Below are 15721 nucleotides of genomic sequence, written 5' to 3'. Positions count from 1 at the left end.
GCGTTCTCTGGGGTGATGAACCTCACTTCTCCATCTGGCAATCTGATGGACGGTACTTGGAACGCTACTTGTCTGACTGTATTGTGCCAAGTGTAAAGTTTGGTGGAGGGGGATTATGGTGTGAGGTTGTTTTTCATGAGCTGGGCTCTGAATGCTTCAGCATACCAAGACATTTTGGACAATTCCATGTTCCCAGTTTGGGGCTGGCCCCTTCCTCTTCCAACATGACTGTGCATGGCAGAGTCTGGTGTGGATGAACTTGTCTGGCCTGCACAGAGTCCTGACCTCCACCCGATAGAACACCTTTGGGATGAATTATAGCGGAGACTGAGAGCCAGGCCTTCTCGCCCAACATGAGTATGTGACCTCAGAAAAATCCTCATAAACACACTCCTAAACCTTGTTGACAGCCTTTGCAGAGGAGTTGAAGCTATTCTAGCTGCAATAGGTGGACCAACATCATATGGAACTCTATGGATTAGGAACCACTAATCCACCGGGTCTGGCCCATAGATTTGGGCTTCTACCAAATACCAACTCAGAAGCTCATATGTGAGACAAGGAAGGTGAGTGAATACTTTTGGCAATACACACACACACACACACACACACACACACACACACACACACACACACACACACACACACACACACACACACACACACACATATACACACACACACACACACACACACACACACACACACACACACACACGTGTAATCCCCCACGGCTCCCAGCTGTTGCCAGCCTGCCTGCCTCATTGTATTTAAACCTGTGGTTCTTGGTTCTCATTCCTGCCCATCGGTATCCTGCCGCTTTGTTAGACGCTCTGCTGTTCCGCGTCTTCATCTTACGTTTCTGTGTCCTAAGTGCTGCTCATTTTCCTGTTCAGTTTCATTCTCCGGTTTCTGTGCGTTTAGTGTTCCTGTTTGGTTTCATATGCGTGGAATGTTCTGGTCGTAATTCTTTGACTGACTTCTCTAGCCTTTTGGCCCTGGACCGTCACCGTGATGATGATGGATTTGTCCTGGTGTGCGTCCTGCCTCTGTGCGGCCCTGCATAATGACCCGTCGTCCAAGGACGAGGGAGCACCATTGCGGTACGCGGTTGTTCCGTATGAGCATAACGTCGCCTCAGTGGCCCGGGTTTGTTCGATACCACCGACCCAGACAGAGCAAAGTCCCTGGAGGTACAAGGGTGTCTCGTGGTCCAGGAAGTGGGTGGAGCCAGTGTGGGTCTGGTCACGTTCACATGCATGCTAACACAGGTGCACCCTCGCACAGGTGCACCCTCGCGCACACACACACACACACACACACACACACACACACACACACACACACACACACACACACACACACACACACACACACACACACACACACACACACACACACACACACACTACATCTGAGTGGGTGTTTTACCTGGTGGTACAGGCAGATCCGCTAAATTAACAGGCCGTCCTGCCTTGTGAGCTCTGATGGCATCTTGGTATTGCTGAGTGAGCACAGACACACACACACACACACACACACACACACACACACACACACACACACACACACACACACACACACACACACACACACACACACACACACATCATTCTTATGATCACACTCAAGCACAGACACATTCAGTAGAGATGGTGGTCTTTGTAAAACATCTGTGGGTAGAGTGTCATCCAAGCTGTACGGTGAATTGAATTGGGCTTTGATGATGGGATCTACAGACCTTCCAGAAACCAGTGTGAGTGTGTGTGTGCGTGTGTGTGTGTGTGTGTGTGTGTGAGTGTGTGTGTTACCTTGACGATGCGCTGGTGCATGCGTGTGTGTGTGTGTGTGTTACCTTGACGATGCGCTGGTGCATGCGTGTGTGTGTGTGTGTTACCTTGACGATGCGCTGGTGCATGCGTGTGTGTGTGTGTGTGTGTGTGTGTGTGTTACCTTGACGATGCGCTGGTGCATGCGTGTGTGTGTGTGTGTGTGTGTTACCTTGACGATGCGCTGGTGCATGCGTGTGTGTGTGTGTGTGTTACCTTGACGATGCGCTGGTGCATGCGTGTGTGTGTGTGTGTGTGTGTGTGTTACCTTGACAATGCGCTGGTGCATGCGTGTGTGTGTGTGTGAGTGTGTGTGTTACCTTGACGATGCGCTGGTGCATGCGTGTGTGTGTGTGTGTGAGTGTGTGTGTTACCTTGACGATGCGCTGGTGCATGCGTGTGTGTGTGTGTGTGTGTGTGTGTTACCTTGACGATGCGCTGGTGCATGCGTGTGTGTGTGTGTGTGTGTGTGAGTGTGTGTTACCTTGACGATGCGCTGGTGCATGCGTGTGTGTGTGTGTGTGTGTTACCTTGACGATGCGCTGGTGCATGTGTGTGTGTGTGTGTGTGTTACCTTGACGATGCGCTGGTGCATGTGTGTGTGTGTGTGTGTGTGTTACCTTGACGATGCGCTGGTGCATGTGTGTGTGTGTGTGTGTGTGTTACCTTGACGATGCGCTGGTGCATGTGTGTGTGTGTGTGTGTGTGTGTGTGTGTGTGTGTGTGTGTGTGTGTGTGTGTGTGTGTTACCTTGACGATGCGCTGGTGCATGTGTGTGTGTGTGTGTGTGTGTTACCTTGACGATGCGCTGGTGCATGTGTGTGTGTGTGTGTGTGTTACCTTGACGATGCGCTGGTGCATGCGTGTGTGTGTGTGTGTTACCTTGACGATGCGCTGGTGCATGTGTGTGTGTGTGTGTGTGTGTGTGTTACCTTGACGATGCGCTGGTGCATGCGTGTGTGTGTGTGTGTGTGTGTGTGTGTGTGTGTGTGTGTGTGAGAGAGAGTGTGTGTGTTACCTTGACGATGCGCTGGTGCATGCGTGTGTGTGTGTGTGTGTGTTACCTTGACGATGCGCTGGTGCATGCGTGTGTGTGTGTGTGTGTGTGTGTGTGTGTGTGTGTTACCTTGACGATGCGCTGGTGCATGCGTGTGTGTGTGTGTGTGTGTGTTACCTTGACGATGCGCTGGTGCATGCGTGTGTGTGTGTGTGTGTGTGTGTGTGTGTGTGTTACCTTGACGATGCGCTGGTGCATGCGTGTGTGTGTGTGTGTGAGTGTTACCTTGACGATGCGCTGGTGCATGCGTGTGTGTGTGTGTGAGTGTGTGTGTTACCTTGACGATGCGTTGGTGCATGCGTGTGTGTGTGTGTGTGTGTTACCTTGACGATGCGCTGGTGCATGCATGTGTGTGTGTGTGTGTGTTACCTTGACGATGCGCTGGTGCATGCGTGTGTGTGTGTGTGAGTGTGTGTTACCTTGACGATGCGCTGGTGCATGCGTGTGTGTGTGTGTGTTACCTTGACGATGCGCTGGTGCATGTGTGTGTGTGTGTGTGTGTGTGTGTGTGTGTGTGTGTGTGTGTGTTACCTTGACGATGCGCTGGTGCATGTGTGTGTGTGTGTGTGTGTGTGTTACCTTGACGATGCGCTGGTGCATGTGTGTGTGTGTGTGTGTGTGTGTGTGTTACCTTGACGATGCGCTGGTGCATGTGTGTGTGTGTGTGTGTGTGTGTGTGTGTGTGTGTGTGTGTGTGTGTGTGTGTGTGTGTGTGTTACCTTGACGATGCGCTGGTGCATGTGTGTGTGTGTGTGTGTGTTACCTTGACGATGCGCTGGTGCATGCGTGTGTGTGTGTGTGTGTGTGTTACCTTGACGATGCGCTGGTGCATGTGTGTGTGTGTGTGTGTGTGTGTGTTACCTTGACGATGCGCTGGTGCATGCGTGTGTGTGTGTGTGTGTGTGTGTGTGTGTGTGTGTGAGTGTGTGTGTTACCTTGACGATGCGCTGGTGCATGCGTGTGTGTGTGTGTGAGAGTGTGTGTGTTACCTTGACGATGCGCTGGTGCATGCGTGTGTGTGTGTGTGTGTGTGTGTGTGTTACCTTGACGATGCACTGGTGCATGTGTGTGTGTGTGTGTGTGTGTGTGTGTGTGTGTGTGTGTGTGTGTGTGTGTGTGTGTGTGTGTGTGTGTTACCTTGACGATGCGCTGGTGCATGCGTGCTTTGCGATCGTCTCCTTTGCTTTTGGCCGCCTCTGCTGCACTCTTGTATTTATCCAGGCGCTGCTGCAAGGCCTCCGCTAGACTACGAGGAGCAGGGAGGGCTACACATACACACACACACACACACACACACACACAGAGCACATCAGTAGATTTGAGTAGCGCATCTTTGGAAGCATGACAGATAGCAACATTGGAACAGATGTGGGCGCGCACACACGCACACACACACACACACACACACACACACACACCGATATGCACACTTACGAGTGTTGGAAGGTGGAGCCTCGGAAAGTGGAGTGACAGCAACTGCTTTTATTGATGGAGGTGGAGGAGAAGACTGCTCTACTACACAAAGAGAGAGAGAGAGAGCGAGAGAGAGAGAGAGAGAGAGAAAGAACAGCATGCAAAACTGTAACAGGCCTAGTAATGACTGGTCTGAAGAGTGCTGAATTTGCCACGTGTTTGAGTGATGTTATGTTTATGTCTGACCAGGAGGGGGAGGCAGTGAACTGGCATCAATGGGTTCTCCTCTGTCAACCGCCTCAACTACTGAATCCAATTTCTGAAAGAAGGGAATTCAGTGAGCATGTGGGCAAGAGAGAAAGAATGGGAGAGGGAGGGAGAGATTGAAGTTCTGAATAATATGGGTGTTTATACATTTCAGGGATAAGTATCGTTACCTTGGCGATGAGGTAATGTTGTTTGGCGAGTTCTGTGTCTCCACTCTGTTTGGCCTGAAGAGCAGCCAGCTTGTACTCACGCTGCCTGTACAGTACACTGGTCTTCAGCTCTGTAACACACACACACATATATACACACACACACACACACACACACACACACACACACACACACACACACACACACACACACACACACACACACACACACACACACACACACACACACACACACACACACACACACACAGGGCTGTGACCCAGAGCTCCGTTTTAGACATACATAAGACTTTGTGGATTTGTTGGGAACACTGAGTTTTACTCTGGCTGTGTTTTTATATCAGTGTGCGTGTGTGTGTACCTGAATGGTGAGCATTTGGTTGACAGGGTGTTAGGGGTGATATAGCGGGTGTATCTGGAGTCACTACTGTTTCTCTTTGGGTGGGTGGGTGTAGGAGCTGCGGTTTGGGTGGAACTGCTGGCGTCTGATTGGTTGAGCGCGGTGGGTTGTATTTCGGGGCCGCCTGCTCCTGCTCTCTGCTCGGATCAGCATCTGGAGTGGAGGGGGGCACGCCACCCGTGGCAACAGGGGGCGGGATCTCCTCCTCGTTTACAGCCTTTCCCTTTTTCACAGATGCCAGCATTGACTGCAGCGTCTGCAACGACGACACACACATGCCAACACGACTTTGTCTGAACGCTAAAGGACCAAACATGAGTGGACCCTAGCAGACACGCTAACATGCTAACTCTCATCATTCACCCAATTATGCCCAAACTATTCCATTAGCATAATCTTCATCTTAAGTAGCTTAGGTCTGGAGGAGGGAATTAGTACTCCACGTTCATTTAAGCCGCCAGGTGCACCTTCAAGCCACGATCGTATCTGCGAGCCTTGCTGGTTTCCCCCGCTGCTTTGGCGTTGGTAAGAGCCGTCTGGTACATATCAAGGCGCTCCTGCAGCCGGGCCTCCAGTCCGCCTGCACCACTCGGGGAAGCCGGGGGTGGTCTGGGTGCTATGTTAGGGCGCTGAGAAGGCATAGGGGCAGTCTGAGGCAAGACAGTGACCTCCTTCTCATCCTCCAGGACCTCGTTCAGTTCAGCCTACAATTTACAAAAAGAAAATACAGGGAAATATGTTAAGAAATATGTCACAGCACACTTTTAATATCCATTTATGAAACACTAAACACTAGAACCAAATCAAAACCACAAAAGCTACAATGCATTGTGGGATTTGGTGTTCTTTCATTACCAGAAGGTCATCATCGTCCTCCAGGTCTGCGTCATCTTCTCCATCCTCATCCAGGTCTTTCATACACATGGCAGCCATACGCTCAATGTCCTCCATGGGGACAGAAACTACCACACGAGAGAAAGACAAGAGACGGTGGAGGTGCAAGAAGGACAAAGAGGCCGAGTGAAGTGGGGCGAGATTACCCTCAGAGCACTCTTTACACACCGTGTTCACACACAAATAATACTATCATTATTACCCTCAGAGCACTCTTTACACACCGTGTTCACACACAAATAATACTATCATTATTACCCTCAGAGCACTCTTTACACACCGTGTTCACACACAAATAATACTATCATTATTACCCTCAGAGCACTCTTTACACACCGTGTTCACACACAAATAATACTATCATTATTACCCTCAGAGCACTCTTTACACACCGTGTTCACACACAAATAATACTATCATTATTACCCTCAGAGCACTCTTTACACACCGTGTTCACACACAAATAATACTTTATCATTATTACCCTCAGAGCACTCTTTACACACCGTGTTCACACACAAATAATACTATCATTATTACCCTCAGAGCACTCTTTACACACCGTGTTCACACACAAATAATACTTTATCATTATTACCCTCAGAGCACTCTTTACACACCGTGTTCACACACAAATAATACTATCATTATTACCCTCAGAGCACTCTTCACACACAAATAAAACTATCATTATTACCCTCAGAGCACTCTTTACACACCGTGTTCACACACAAATAATACTATCATTATTACCCTCAGAGCACTCTTCACACACCGTGTTCACACACAAATAATACTATCATTATTACCCTCAGAGCACTCTTTACACACCGTGTTCACACACAAATAATACTTTATCATTATTACCCTCAGAGCACTCTTCACACACCGTGTTCACACACAAATAATACTATCATTATTACCCTCAGAGCACTCTTCACACACCGTGTTCACACACAAATAATACTTTATCATTATTACCCTCAGAGCACTCTTCACACACAAATAATACTTTATCATTATTACCCTCAGAGCACTCTTCACACACCGTGTTCACACACAAATAATACTATCATTATTACCCTCAGAGCACTCTTCACACACCGTGTTCACACACAAATAAAACTTTATCATTATTACCCTCAGAGCACTCTTCACACACCATGTTCACACACAAATAATACTTTATCATTATTACCCTCAGAGCACTCTTCACACACCGTGTTCACACACAAATAAAACTTTATCATTATTACCCTCAGAGCACTCTTCACACACCGTGTTCACACACAAATAATTCTTTATCATTATTACCCTCAGAGCACTCTTCACACACAGCGTTCACACACAAATAAAACTTTATCATTATTGTACACACAGTTTTGTTTCTCACCTTTTCCGCCATCTTTTTTACCAGGTGGTCTGGCCCCACCTCCTCCGCCACCAATCAGAGCGAAGAGCTCTGCCTCTAGCGCCTCCTCGTTCCCCCCGGAGTCATCTAGTCCAACGTCTGGAGAAAGGTCAAGGAGCAGCCCCATCTGGGAAAAAACAAACATCAATAATAACAAAACAACTAAATGACAACAACAAATACATATTGTAGTGAAGTACACAAGTGTTCTAGACAAACACAACATTGTGAACAGAGGTCTTTCTTCAGCTGTGCAAGACACGCTGTGCACAGATGAAGACCTTTCTGTAGCATCCTGTTGAATATATTCACCTTTCACTAGAGTACTTTGCAGTTACTCTGATGTTTAGATGTGCGCGCGCACACACGCACACACACACACACACACTCTCTTTATTAGAAACAGCTTACACCTCATTTGTGTAATTATGCTGTCAGCCAATCATAGAAGGCTGCAGGCACATATCAAGAGATCTAAGTGTTCACACCTCAAACCTGTTGATGTAAAAAAAAAATGGGTAAAAAAAAATGTAAAAAGCAGACAGAACTTCACTGACTCTGATCATGACATGATCGCTTGTGGGCCGTGTCTGACAGGTGTGTGTAGCTTCAAAACTGCTGATCTTGTGGGATTATCACACATGACAGCTTGTTTCGACACACAATGCTGTCGAAACAAAACCAACTCAGATCTGCACAAACACGTTGACCATAATGGACATCGGAGCAGAACGGAGGCTGGAGGGGGGGAAGCATCTTGGGACTTAGAGCACATTGGCTTCCAACAGAAGACGGTGGGCTCTGGTTCACTGACACTAGACAACACCTGGGAGGAACAGGCTTGCATTCTGCTGCAGAACACAGAGTTGGGATTTGGTAGAAACATGAATCTATGGGCCAGACCCATCTTGTATTAACAGTTCAGGCAGTTGGTCTAACGGGGATGGAAGTGTTTCTTGGCACATACGGGACTCTTTATATCTCAGTATTCTATCCAATATCTCATGTTGATGATCTTGTGCCTGGCCACAGTGTATTATCTTATGACCACTTCTAGCACTATAGTGAACCATGCCTCTCACGGTCACATGACCATAACAGTGAGGTCACTGTGCATCAGTGTCAGCTTGACTGACCACATCTGAATTTGGCTCTGTAAAACAGAAAAATATTACACCAAAAAGCTCAGGGAGACATTTTCATGCATAATGACATGCACGGGTCACAGAGACATATTCAGTATTCAGCCACAGAGGTGATTCATTTTGTGGGTGTAAATAAATTATACTTCAATTGTCAAAGTCAGATACAATGCCTTGTACCTAACTGCTGTCATCTGCGGTATAATTAACACATTTTTTCAGAAAAAATCAGAAATTGATAGATCAAAGGTTAATATTTACGACACATCCCACCCTGTTTGGCGTTACTGGTACCTGTTTTGCTCGGGCAGCTCCTTGGCCTTTCTGAGGAGGGTTCCGACTACGACTCATGACTGACGATATGACTTCACAGCTGAAACGAAGGAAAAAGCTACTATAGTACCAAATGAAGTGAACATGTATACGTTATCCCAGGAGCTCAGAGCATCATCTCAGTCAGTGGGACACACATGGACGAAACTGCAATGAACCCCGATACACTGGCAGACTAGTATTCAGAAGACATGCAAAGAACTGCTTAGCCCGTTCGACTTCGGTAGCTAACGAAAATCAGGTACTTACGAAATCAAGCCAACATGTTTGTTAGGTGGACTAGTTGGAGAACAGCACACAGGTAGCAGGTAAACATTAGCTAGGTGGCTAATTTAGTAGCTACATAACGTTACTTACTAAACCTGAAATCACAATCTGTGTCCCTGTCAAACCCGACAGGGAACGACCACACACATTTAATAAAGATGAACGATCACCTCTTGCGTAGATCGATTTTGAATGAATAAGCAAAAATGCAAGCTCATATTAGCTGCGGCAGGATATTCCTGTTTGACTACTACTGTACCTGCTAGCTGTCTAGCTACCTAACCTACGTGTTACTAAGCTAGCTAATCTAGGGCAGGTCATGTCAACCACTGGTGTTTTTTGGAGTTAAGACGTACCTTCAACATGGGTTTAGTCTTCTTGAACACAGAATGTGTAGAATATTGCCTTTGTCTTTACTACTCTTGGATAATAATAAGACCTCAAAACACTTGTAGGCACTGCTGTCAGTACTGTCACTTCCTACTTCTCGCCACGTTTCCAATAGCAACGGGAATCTCGTGCTTTACGGCAATAGCGGGCAAAAAACAATGAAACAAGTAAGAATAAATCAGAGTACCCGTTTTGGGATCTGTATCCCGAGATCATTAAGTGTTTACAATGTGGTGCAACTTACAGGGAATTTCAGTAATTAAAATACTTAGCAAGCCTACGACTCTACTCCTGTATAGCCCACTGTAGTAAAACGCACGAGCGCAGCAGTATCATCAGATATGAAAGTTTGAATATAGTGTAGTTGGGTGGCTGCGTGTTTCTGTTCTTAAAAGTGACTAAAATTGTTTTTATGTTAGTAAACTCCTGTTGTACCTGTCTGTAAGTGTCTATAATGGGCAAGTGAAAGTGACCTTAAATGTACTCACAAGCCAGCTAGCTGAGTATAACAGATCAGCTGTTCTAACATGAATTAACGTCGTTGGCTAGCTAATAGGCTAATGTCACTGTCAATACCTGGTGACACTAATACATTATGATTAAATTAGACAATTTGTTATAGTTTGTAATCTTTTGTACTTCCATTTTCATCACCCAGAATGAAAGGCACGGATCAATCCACAGGTAAGGTAACCTTTATTCCTTTATTCGCGCTTCATCCTCTTTCTGATGACCATAAATGACCTTGGACTTCATATCTTACCCAAAATCTTAATTTAACATTTTTGTCATACTAGCCTACTGACTTTTGTAAAATAGTAAGGATAATTTAGCGACACTGAAAACAAGTTGACACTCTTCACTTAGAGTTCAAGCCCCCTCAGCAGAGAGCCGTCAGGGCGAGGGTGAAAAACAGCCCCGATGGTGCCTCCTCTGGCGAAACAAAAGAACTGCATCCTCAAGAGTGCAACCACGTAAGTTATACGCTGGACATGTACGGTAGATATTTAAGGACAGCACAGCTAACCTAATGGTTTAATGAAGAAATTATAACAATAAGAGACTACTGCACAGAAGTTCAAAATGTCCATTATCTTATAATATTCACCTCTTTACTGTCTTGTGTTTCTGCAATTCCTTTAGGTAGCAGATACTAAAGTAAACTTTGGCATCCAATTTGGTTCAGTCTTAGAAAAGTCTGATGAACCTCAGTCAGAATCCGCCCCATTACACTGTACAGAATCAGCCAAAGAGGAAAAACCTGATGCACATGAGCACGAAACAGACCTGGTTGAAATCCTGACGGAGGTGAAACATGCTAATGTTACCGTGGAAACTGTAGAACTTAGCAATGATTTCAAGAGAACACCCCAGGACGGGTCAGCTTTGGAGTGTGCCACCTCGCACCGATCCAGTGGTGCAGGGTTGGAACAGGAGGGTCAGAACAAGGCTTCTGGTCCTGAAGCGCAAACATTGCAAAACACTCCTTGCAGTACACATCTCTTGGATGAAGATGGAGTAGGTATTCTCTGTGGAGATGCTGAGAAGGACAAGGTTGAAAGGCAAGTTCTAAAGAGAAAAGGTGTTGACACTGAAGGTGTTGAATGTGCTGGAGTAGACACCTTAGATGAAAATGTCTGCTTTGATGGCGAGACACAGTCTGAGGCTACAGGGGAAACGGCGTCTGTGGAACCTCCACTAAAGAGAAGACTGAGAAGGAGAATGGGCATGTGTGGTCTAGGAGACAGAAAAAAGAGGATCCTGCTTGAAGGACAGCCCTGCAGGAAGGCTTGCACTGGAGAAGAGGGGGAGGAGGAGGAGGTTGGAGAAACAGATGGAGAAAATCACGATGTATTGACTAATGACACTTTGGAAGAGAACAGTGTCACTGCACTGATGGACAATGAAGCAACTACAGAACAAATGCTTTTAAAGCAAGATGCAGGCATTCTGGAGGACATATCAGAAGGGTTTAGAAAAGCAGAGTTAACTGGCCATTACCCACATGACATCCAAGATCAACTATCAGTATCCGTCATGACTAATGACCATGACATGGAAACCTCTGCCTGCGACAATGAACCTGATCTCCAACGGGCTGGGACAAGTGCTGGTGGGTGGACGACGGAGTGCAGTGAGAAACATGAAGCTCTTTCTGAGGAAGAAAAGCTTCAGACTGGTAATGAAGTGACCAGTGTTTCTGATGACGTTGTTAAGGAAGCAGCTGAGGACCCAAACGAAGCCCCTAAGCAAGTGGGCTACGTCTCTGTTGGTGTTACAGAGGAAATGTTGAAAGATTCTGTTAAAGTCATTCAGGAGGACCAAATTGGTTTGGAAGAGAGTGAAATGGAGATTGGAGAACAGTGTCTATCTGTCATCACACATGACATCTCTCCCTCCTTTAACTCGGGTGCCACAGACAACCAAGATCCAAATGTTACCGTGCACACCGAGAATGAAATGGCCCTAGAGTGTATGGAACACACATTTACTGTGGCACCTGTTTCCACGAACACAGCTGAGGAGAGGTATCCAGAGAAAAGTGGTGCAGGAGGCCAGTGTGAGCATACAGAGTCACAAACAACAGCTGTACCAGAGAGCACAGGGCCTGATGGGGGATGTAGGAGCAGCCCCGAGGAACTTGGTAGGCCTGCAGCGCCACCTGCTGGCCAAGAGAAACACATGTATGAAAGTATGGTAAGATTCTGGGGCTAAACGTATTTTCCTTATACCCAAAATAAAGTTAGAGGTAGGGACACTGAGACTCGATTTATTGTAGAACATATACTGGCCTGTCCTTTCCCTCTCTAGCTTGATAGATCTGACAACCACACTTTATACTTTATAATAATTTATCCCTGTTACTATAAACTGAAGGAAGTCAGGAGACACAGGTAAGGAATACAAACAGCAGCTTATTTTACAACAGAGAACATGAGATTATGATGAGTCATACATGAGCGCTGAAATCCAGAGTTGTAAAACATTTGCTTGCAGATAAAAATATTTTTGTGAAACTCAGGTATTTTAAAAGTTGAACACTTGAATTGTTATGAATATTTCCCCTTTCATGTATTATTCATTTATATTTTTTATCACTGGTGTTTGGCAGTGCCTTCTAGGCCAAGACACCTGTGACCCTTCCTTGATCTTTACTGTTGCTGAGCAACCGGTGCATGACCTCAGCGTGACCTCCACTGAGCTACCTCAGTATTCCTTGGTTCCATTATCAATCTGCTCTGTGACCGACTCCCAGCTCAACGTGTTCGCATCAAAGTAAGCGAAACCATTTTTAGGTTAGGGTCGGGCTAAACCGGTAGGTTGTTAGTGGAATACAATAGCTTTGAGACAGCAGTCTCCTGAAGTATGTACACAGATGCATGTTTACATGGTTTAACTTGTATGGGGTTTGCCAGTTTCATCTTGTACAATTAATACTTATGAAATTGTTAATATGGTTAATGTTTTCAGTTTTACCAAACACACCTTTTAAAGTGAGCTGTGTTTTGTTTTTAACTCAGCATGGAACTGGAGGACCAACCTATCCCAGAAGGCACTGGTTACCAGGAAGATGCCACAGAGCTTGTCTGTGGCCTTATCAGAGAACTTTCATCTCTGAAGTAAGAAAAACTACATAGATCAAATACGCAGTTAGACGGAAGTCCGTTAAACATATTCATGTTTCTACCCTAACTTTACCCAACCATCGTTTTAAGACCGCAGCTCCTTACTGTATCCCTGTCTCATACCCACTCAGTCGTACAGTCATGGCTGCACACAGGGAAATGGAACAATTGCACCGTGGCAACAGACCCGCAAAGCCTCCTAGTCGTCGCAGTTACGGCCCTCGCCATTCCGAGATGTAACCATGACACCAACACATCCCTGTGACTGTGTCCTTGGATTAACTCCTGTACAAAATTATTTACCAGCACAGAAATAGGATTAATGATGCATCTCCTCTGGAAGTGTATTCTCTTTACGGATGACTAAAGCATTTCCAGATAGTTTAACAGAACCTTTTATTTATGAATGAATGCAAAGTTTGAGTTAGAAATGCATTTTGCCCATACAGTTTAAGTTTAGAAGAGTTGTCTGTCTCCATCAGTGAACTTCCACTGACTGTTCTGGGGAATCCCCTTTTGTTTAAAATGAATCATCTCATACGTTGCAAAGTCAAAGTTTTAAATGTTGCTTTTCAATTTGTTGTACTTATGCCAATACAAGTACTGAAATATGAACCATTTGTACATCTGCTTTTGATTTTTACACATCAGAACAGGAGCCCCCATGTGTATATCTTACTGTACAATATTCTTTAAGCTCTGCTCTCTGATTTATTTTTAAATTGCTGTAATTGTCAGTGATGTTTGTGTACATATTTATGGAGGTTCTATTAGATACATCTCTTGCTGTAAAATCTGGACTAAAACCTGTTTCTTTGTACCAGTAAACTAGGCAAGGCAACTAGTAAAACATTTTCTAAACCAACAACATGTAATGATCACAATTTTACAATACACAGATATTTTTAAAATAACCAATTACAACATCAACTGTTATAATAAAATGTTCAACAAAAGTCCAATGTTCAACAAAAAGTCCAATGTACATAAAAAAGTAAATTACCAAAACATTAAAGAGTCAATGTTCGGTAATGATCAACACCTTGCGTGTAATTGACAACACCACCCCCCCTCCCGGTTTTCAGGCTATCCCGTTAGGCTATATAAAATTTACTTTAAAACCGAATGAATATCCAGCTAACCCAATATCGCTGTTACTGAACGCAAATTCAGGCAAGATTTGTACCTGTTGCAAGCCGTTCAGACTTGAGTACAAGTTTGTCACAGATACATTGCAATCAAAACAAACTAACTAATGAACCACACACAACCCACAATGTGAAAACTCACACAAATGTAAATATTAAACTTAATACAAAAAGTGCAATCAACTCTTAAAACACCACAAAACAAACTGCCCTCGGTCTTTCTCGGCAAGCTTTTTCATACACTTAACACCACAACTTAAGAACATCGTGAAAACAAGCATTAAAACTTCTTTTGGCAAATGAAAGATTTTGAAAGATTGGCTATGTACATAAAACCTTTTTTAAATCCCACTTGCTACCGAACAGGCCTGTCAAGTTGCCCGTTATATCCACGAGCCCATGGCTAGTCGGTGTTGGCGGTCAGCGGGGAGACCTGACGTACACGGAGACGTATGTACTGTCCACTAACGGACAGAAACGCTTGGTGTGTGCTTGGGCACCGGTGGCTCCGCACAGGGGACACACATACTTGCGAAGATAAGGACAGACGACGTCCCCGTTGTGGTCCTTCAGACGGTGCGAGTTGACAATAAGCTGCGATTCTCCGTTTTGCCTGCAGAATCCACAAAACGTTTTCTCCGACGAACAATTCTTGCTCGTCGAAGTCGTGTGATAACCAGACTCCCATCGCTCTTTTGAACACCGTAAATGTTCCCCGGTCCCAAACTGCGCGGGACTGGAACAGTTCGGCAAGTTCTTAGAGTCGGCGCAAAAGGGCTCCGTAGTCTCGCCGTCACTTCGGTGCCGACGTTGAAACGCACCGCGCCGTGATGTCTCGCTTGACCCAAACACGGAGACACTCCGAGCGGCCTGCGGACGGGCTGGAGTTTCGTCCTGACAGCTCTGCATAGCCCTGATGGTGTCCGCTAGTTTCATATAATCTCGCCATGGCTGAAAGTACCGACCCCTGCCCTCCATTGAACTATGAGACCCCAGTATGGAGTTGATCAAAGAGTACATAGTGGTTCTGACCCAGCAAGCACAGTAGCAAGCTTAAACCCCCCTCCCCCCTCCCCCCTCCACGGAGTTCACGCGCACCACGCACGTGTGTAGAAAAGAAGCTGAGTACCAATTGCGAGATCCGAGTAATTAGCTTCCACGTGCAGTGAATCAGCGCTGAGAAACACAGTCGATGCAACATGTACTAGTTGAAACTGTCAGTAGTTTCACAAATCAGGACAAAATTAAACTGTTTAGGTCGTTTATTGTCTCTCCTCACGCTGTCGCTGCATAGCAAACCGAAGAGTTTCAAAATGTAGTTAGCCTATGTGCTTTCTCTCTGCACTCTAAAGTCCGCACTAAAGCGTTAGGTCA

At 45.7% G+C, this 15721-nt stretch overlaps 3 protein-coding genes across 9 annotated transcripts in view; 1 reads left to right on the top strand and 2 right to left on the bottom strand.

Moving 5' to 3' along the window:
• The window catches only part of cc2d1a (coiled-coil and C2 domain containing 1A), a 20719-nt gene extending 11041 nt beyond the window's left edge, over positions 1 to 9678 (bottom strand). For 2 of the 4 annotated variants that reach the window (XM_076989300.1, XM_076989303.1), the window contains exons 1-11: positions 9540 to 9678; positions 8878 to 8956; positions 7424 to 7568; positions 5992 to 6098; positions 5604 to 5840; positions 5098 to 5392; positions 4737 to 4846; positions 4546 to 4618; positions 4321 to 4401; positions 4024 to 4151; positions 1432 to 1504 (exon numbers count right to left, since the gene is read on the bottom strand). In XM_076989300.1, coding sequence (XP_076845415.1) covers positions 1432 to 1504; positions 4024 to 4151; positions 4321 to 4401; positions 4546 to 4618; positions 4737 to 4846; positions 5098 to 5392; positions 5604 to 5840; positions 5992 to 6098; positions 7424 to 7568; positions 8878 to 8934 — 1306 coding nt within the window. In that variant the 5' untranslated portion in view covers positions 8935 to 8956; positions 9540 to 9678. Of the gene's footprint in view, positions 1 to 1431; positions 1505 to 4023; positions 4152 to 4320; positions 4402 to 4545; positions 4619 to 4736; positions 4847 to 5097; positions 5393 to 5603; positions 5841 to 5991; positions 6099 to 7423; positions 7569 to 8877; positions 8957 to 9165; positions 9343 to 9539 lie in introns of those variants that run through there. The other 2 variants (XM_076989302.1, XM_076989301.1) reach the window with 2 other exon arrangements.
• Positions 8905 to 14308, top strand: LOC143490817 (uncharacterized). 4 transcript variants are annotated; one of them, XM_076989309.1, is made up of 7 exons: positions 8905 to 9157; positions 10232 to 10257; positions 10441 to 10547; positions 10717 to 12270; positions 12686 to 12849; positions 13095 to 13193; positions 13331 to 14308. In XM_076989309.1, the coding sequence occupies exons 2-7, from the start codon at positions 10233 to 10235 to the stop codon at positions 13437 to 13439; spliced, it is 2058 nt and encodes a 685-aa protein (XP_076845424.1). In that variant the 5' UTR covers positions 8905 to 9157; position 10232; the 3' UTR covers positions 13440 to 14308. The 4 variants fall into 4 exon arrangements, with proteins under 4 accessions (XP_076845424.1, XP_076845425.1, XP_076845426.1 ...); XM_076989310.1 differs by lacking the exon at positions 8905 to 9157 and adding an exon at positions 9623 to 9740; XM_076989308.1 differs by lacking the exon at positions 8905 to 9157 and adding an exon at positions 9815 to 10014.
• Positions 13577 to 15439, bottom strand: nanos3 (nanos homolog 3). Its single transcript, XM_076989332.1, has one exon. It carries the CDS (start codon positions 15365 to 15367, stop codon positions 14768 to 14770), a length of 600 nt encoding a protein of 199 aa, XP_076845447.1. The 5' UTR covers positions 15368 to 15439; the 3' UTR covers positions 13577 to 14767.
• Between the last annotated feature and the right edge of the window lie 282 nt (positions 15440 to 15721).

The sequence above is a fragment of the Brachyhypopomus gauderio genome, unplaced genomic scaffold (genome assembly GCF_052324685.1).
Source record: "Brachyhypopomus gauderio isolate BG-103 unplaced genomic scaffold, BGAUD_0.2 sc67, whole genome shotgun sequence".
Classification (NCBI taxonomy): Eukaryota; Metazoa; Chordata; class Actinopteri; order Gymnotiformes; family Hypopomidae; genus Brachyhypopomus; species Brachyhypopomus gauderio.
This window is presented reverse-complemented; position numbering and strand designations above follow the sequence as displayed.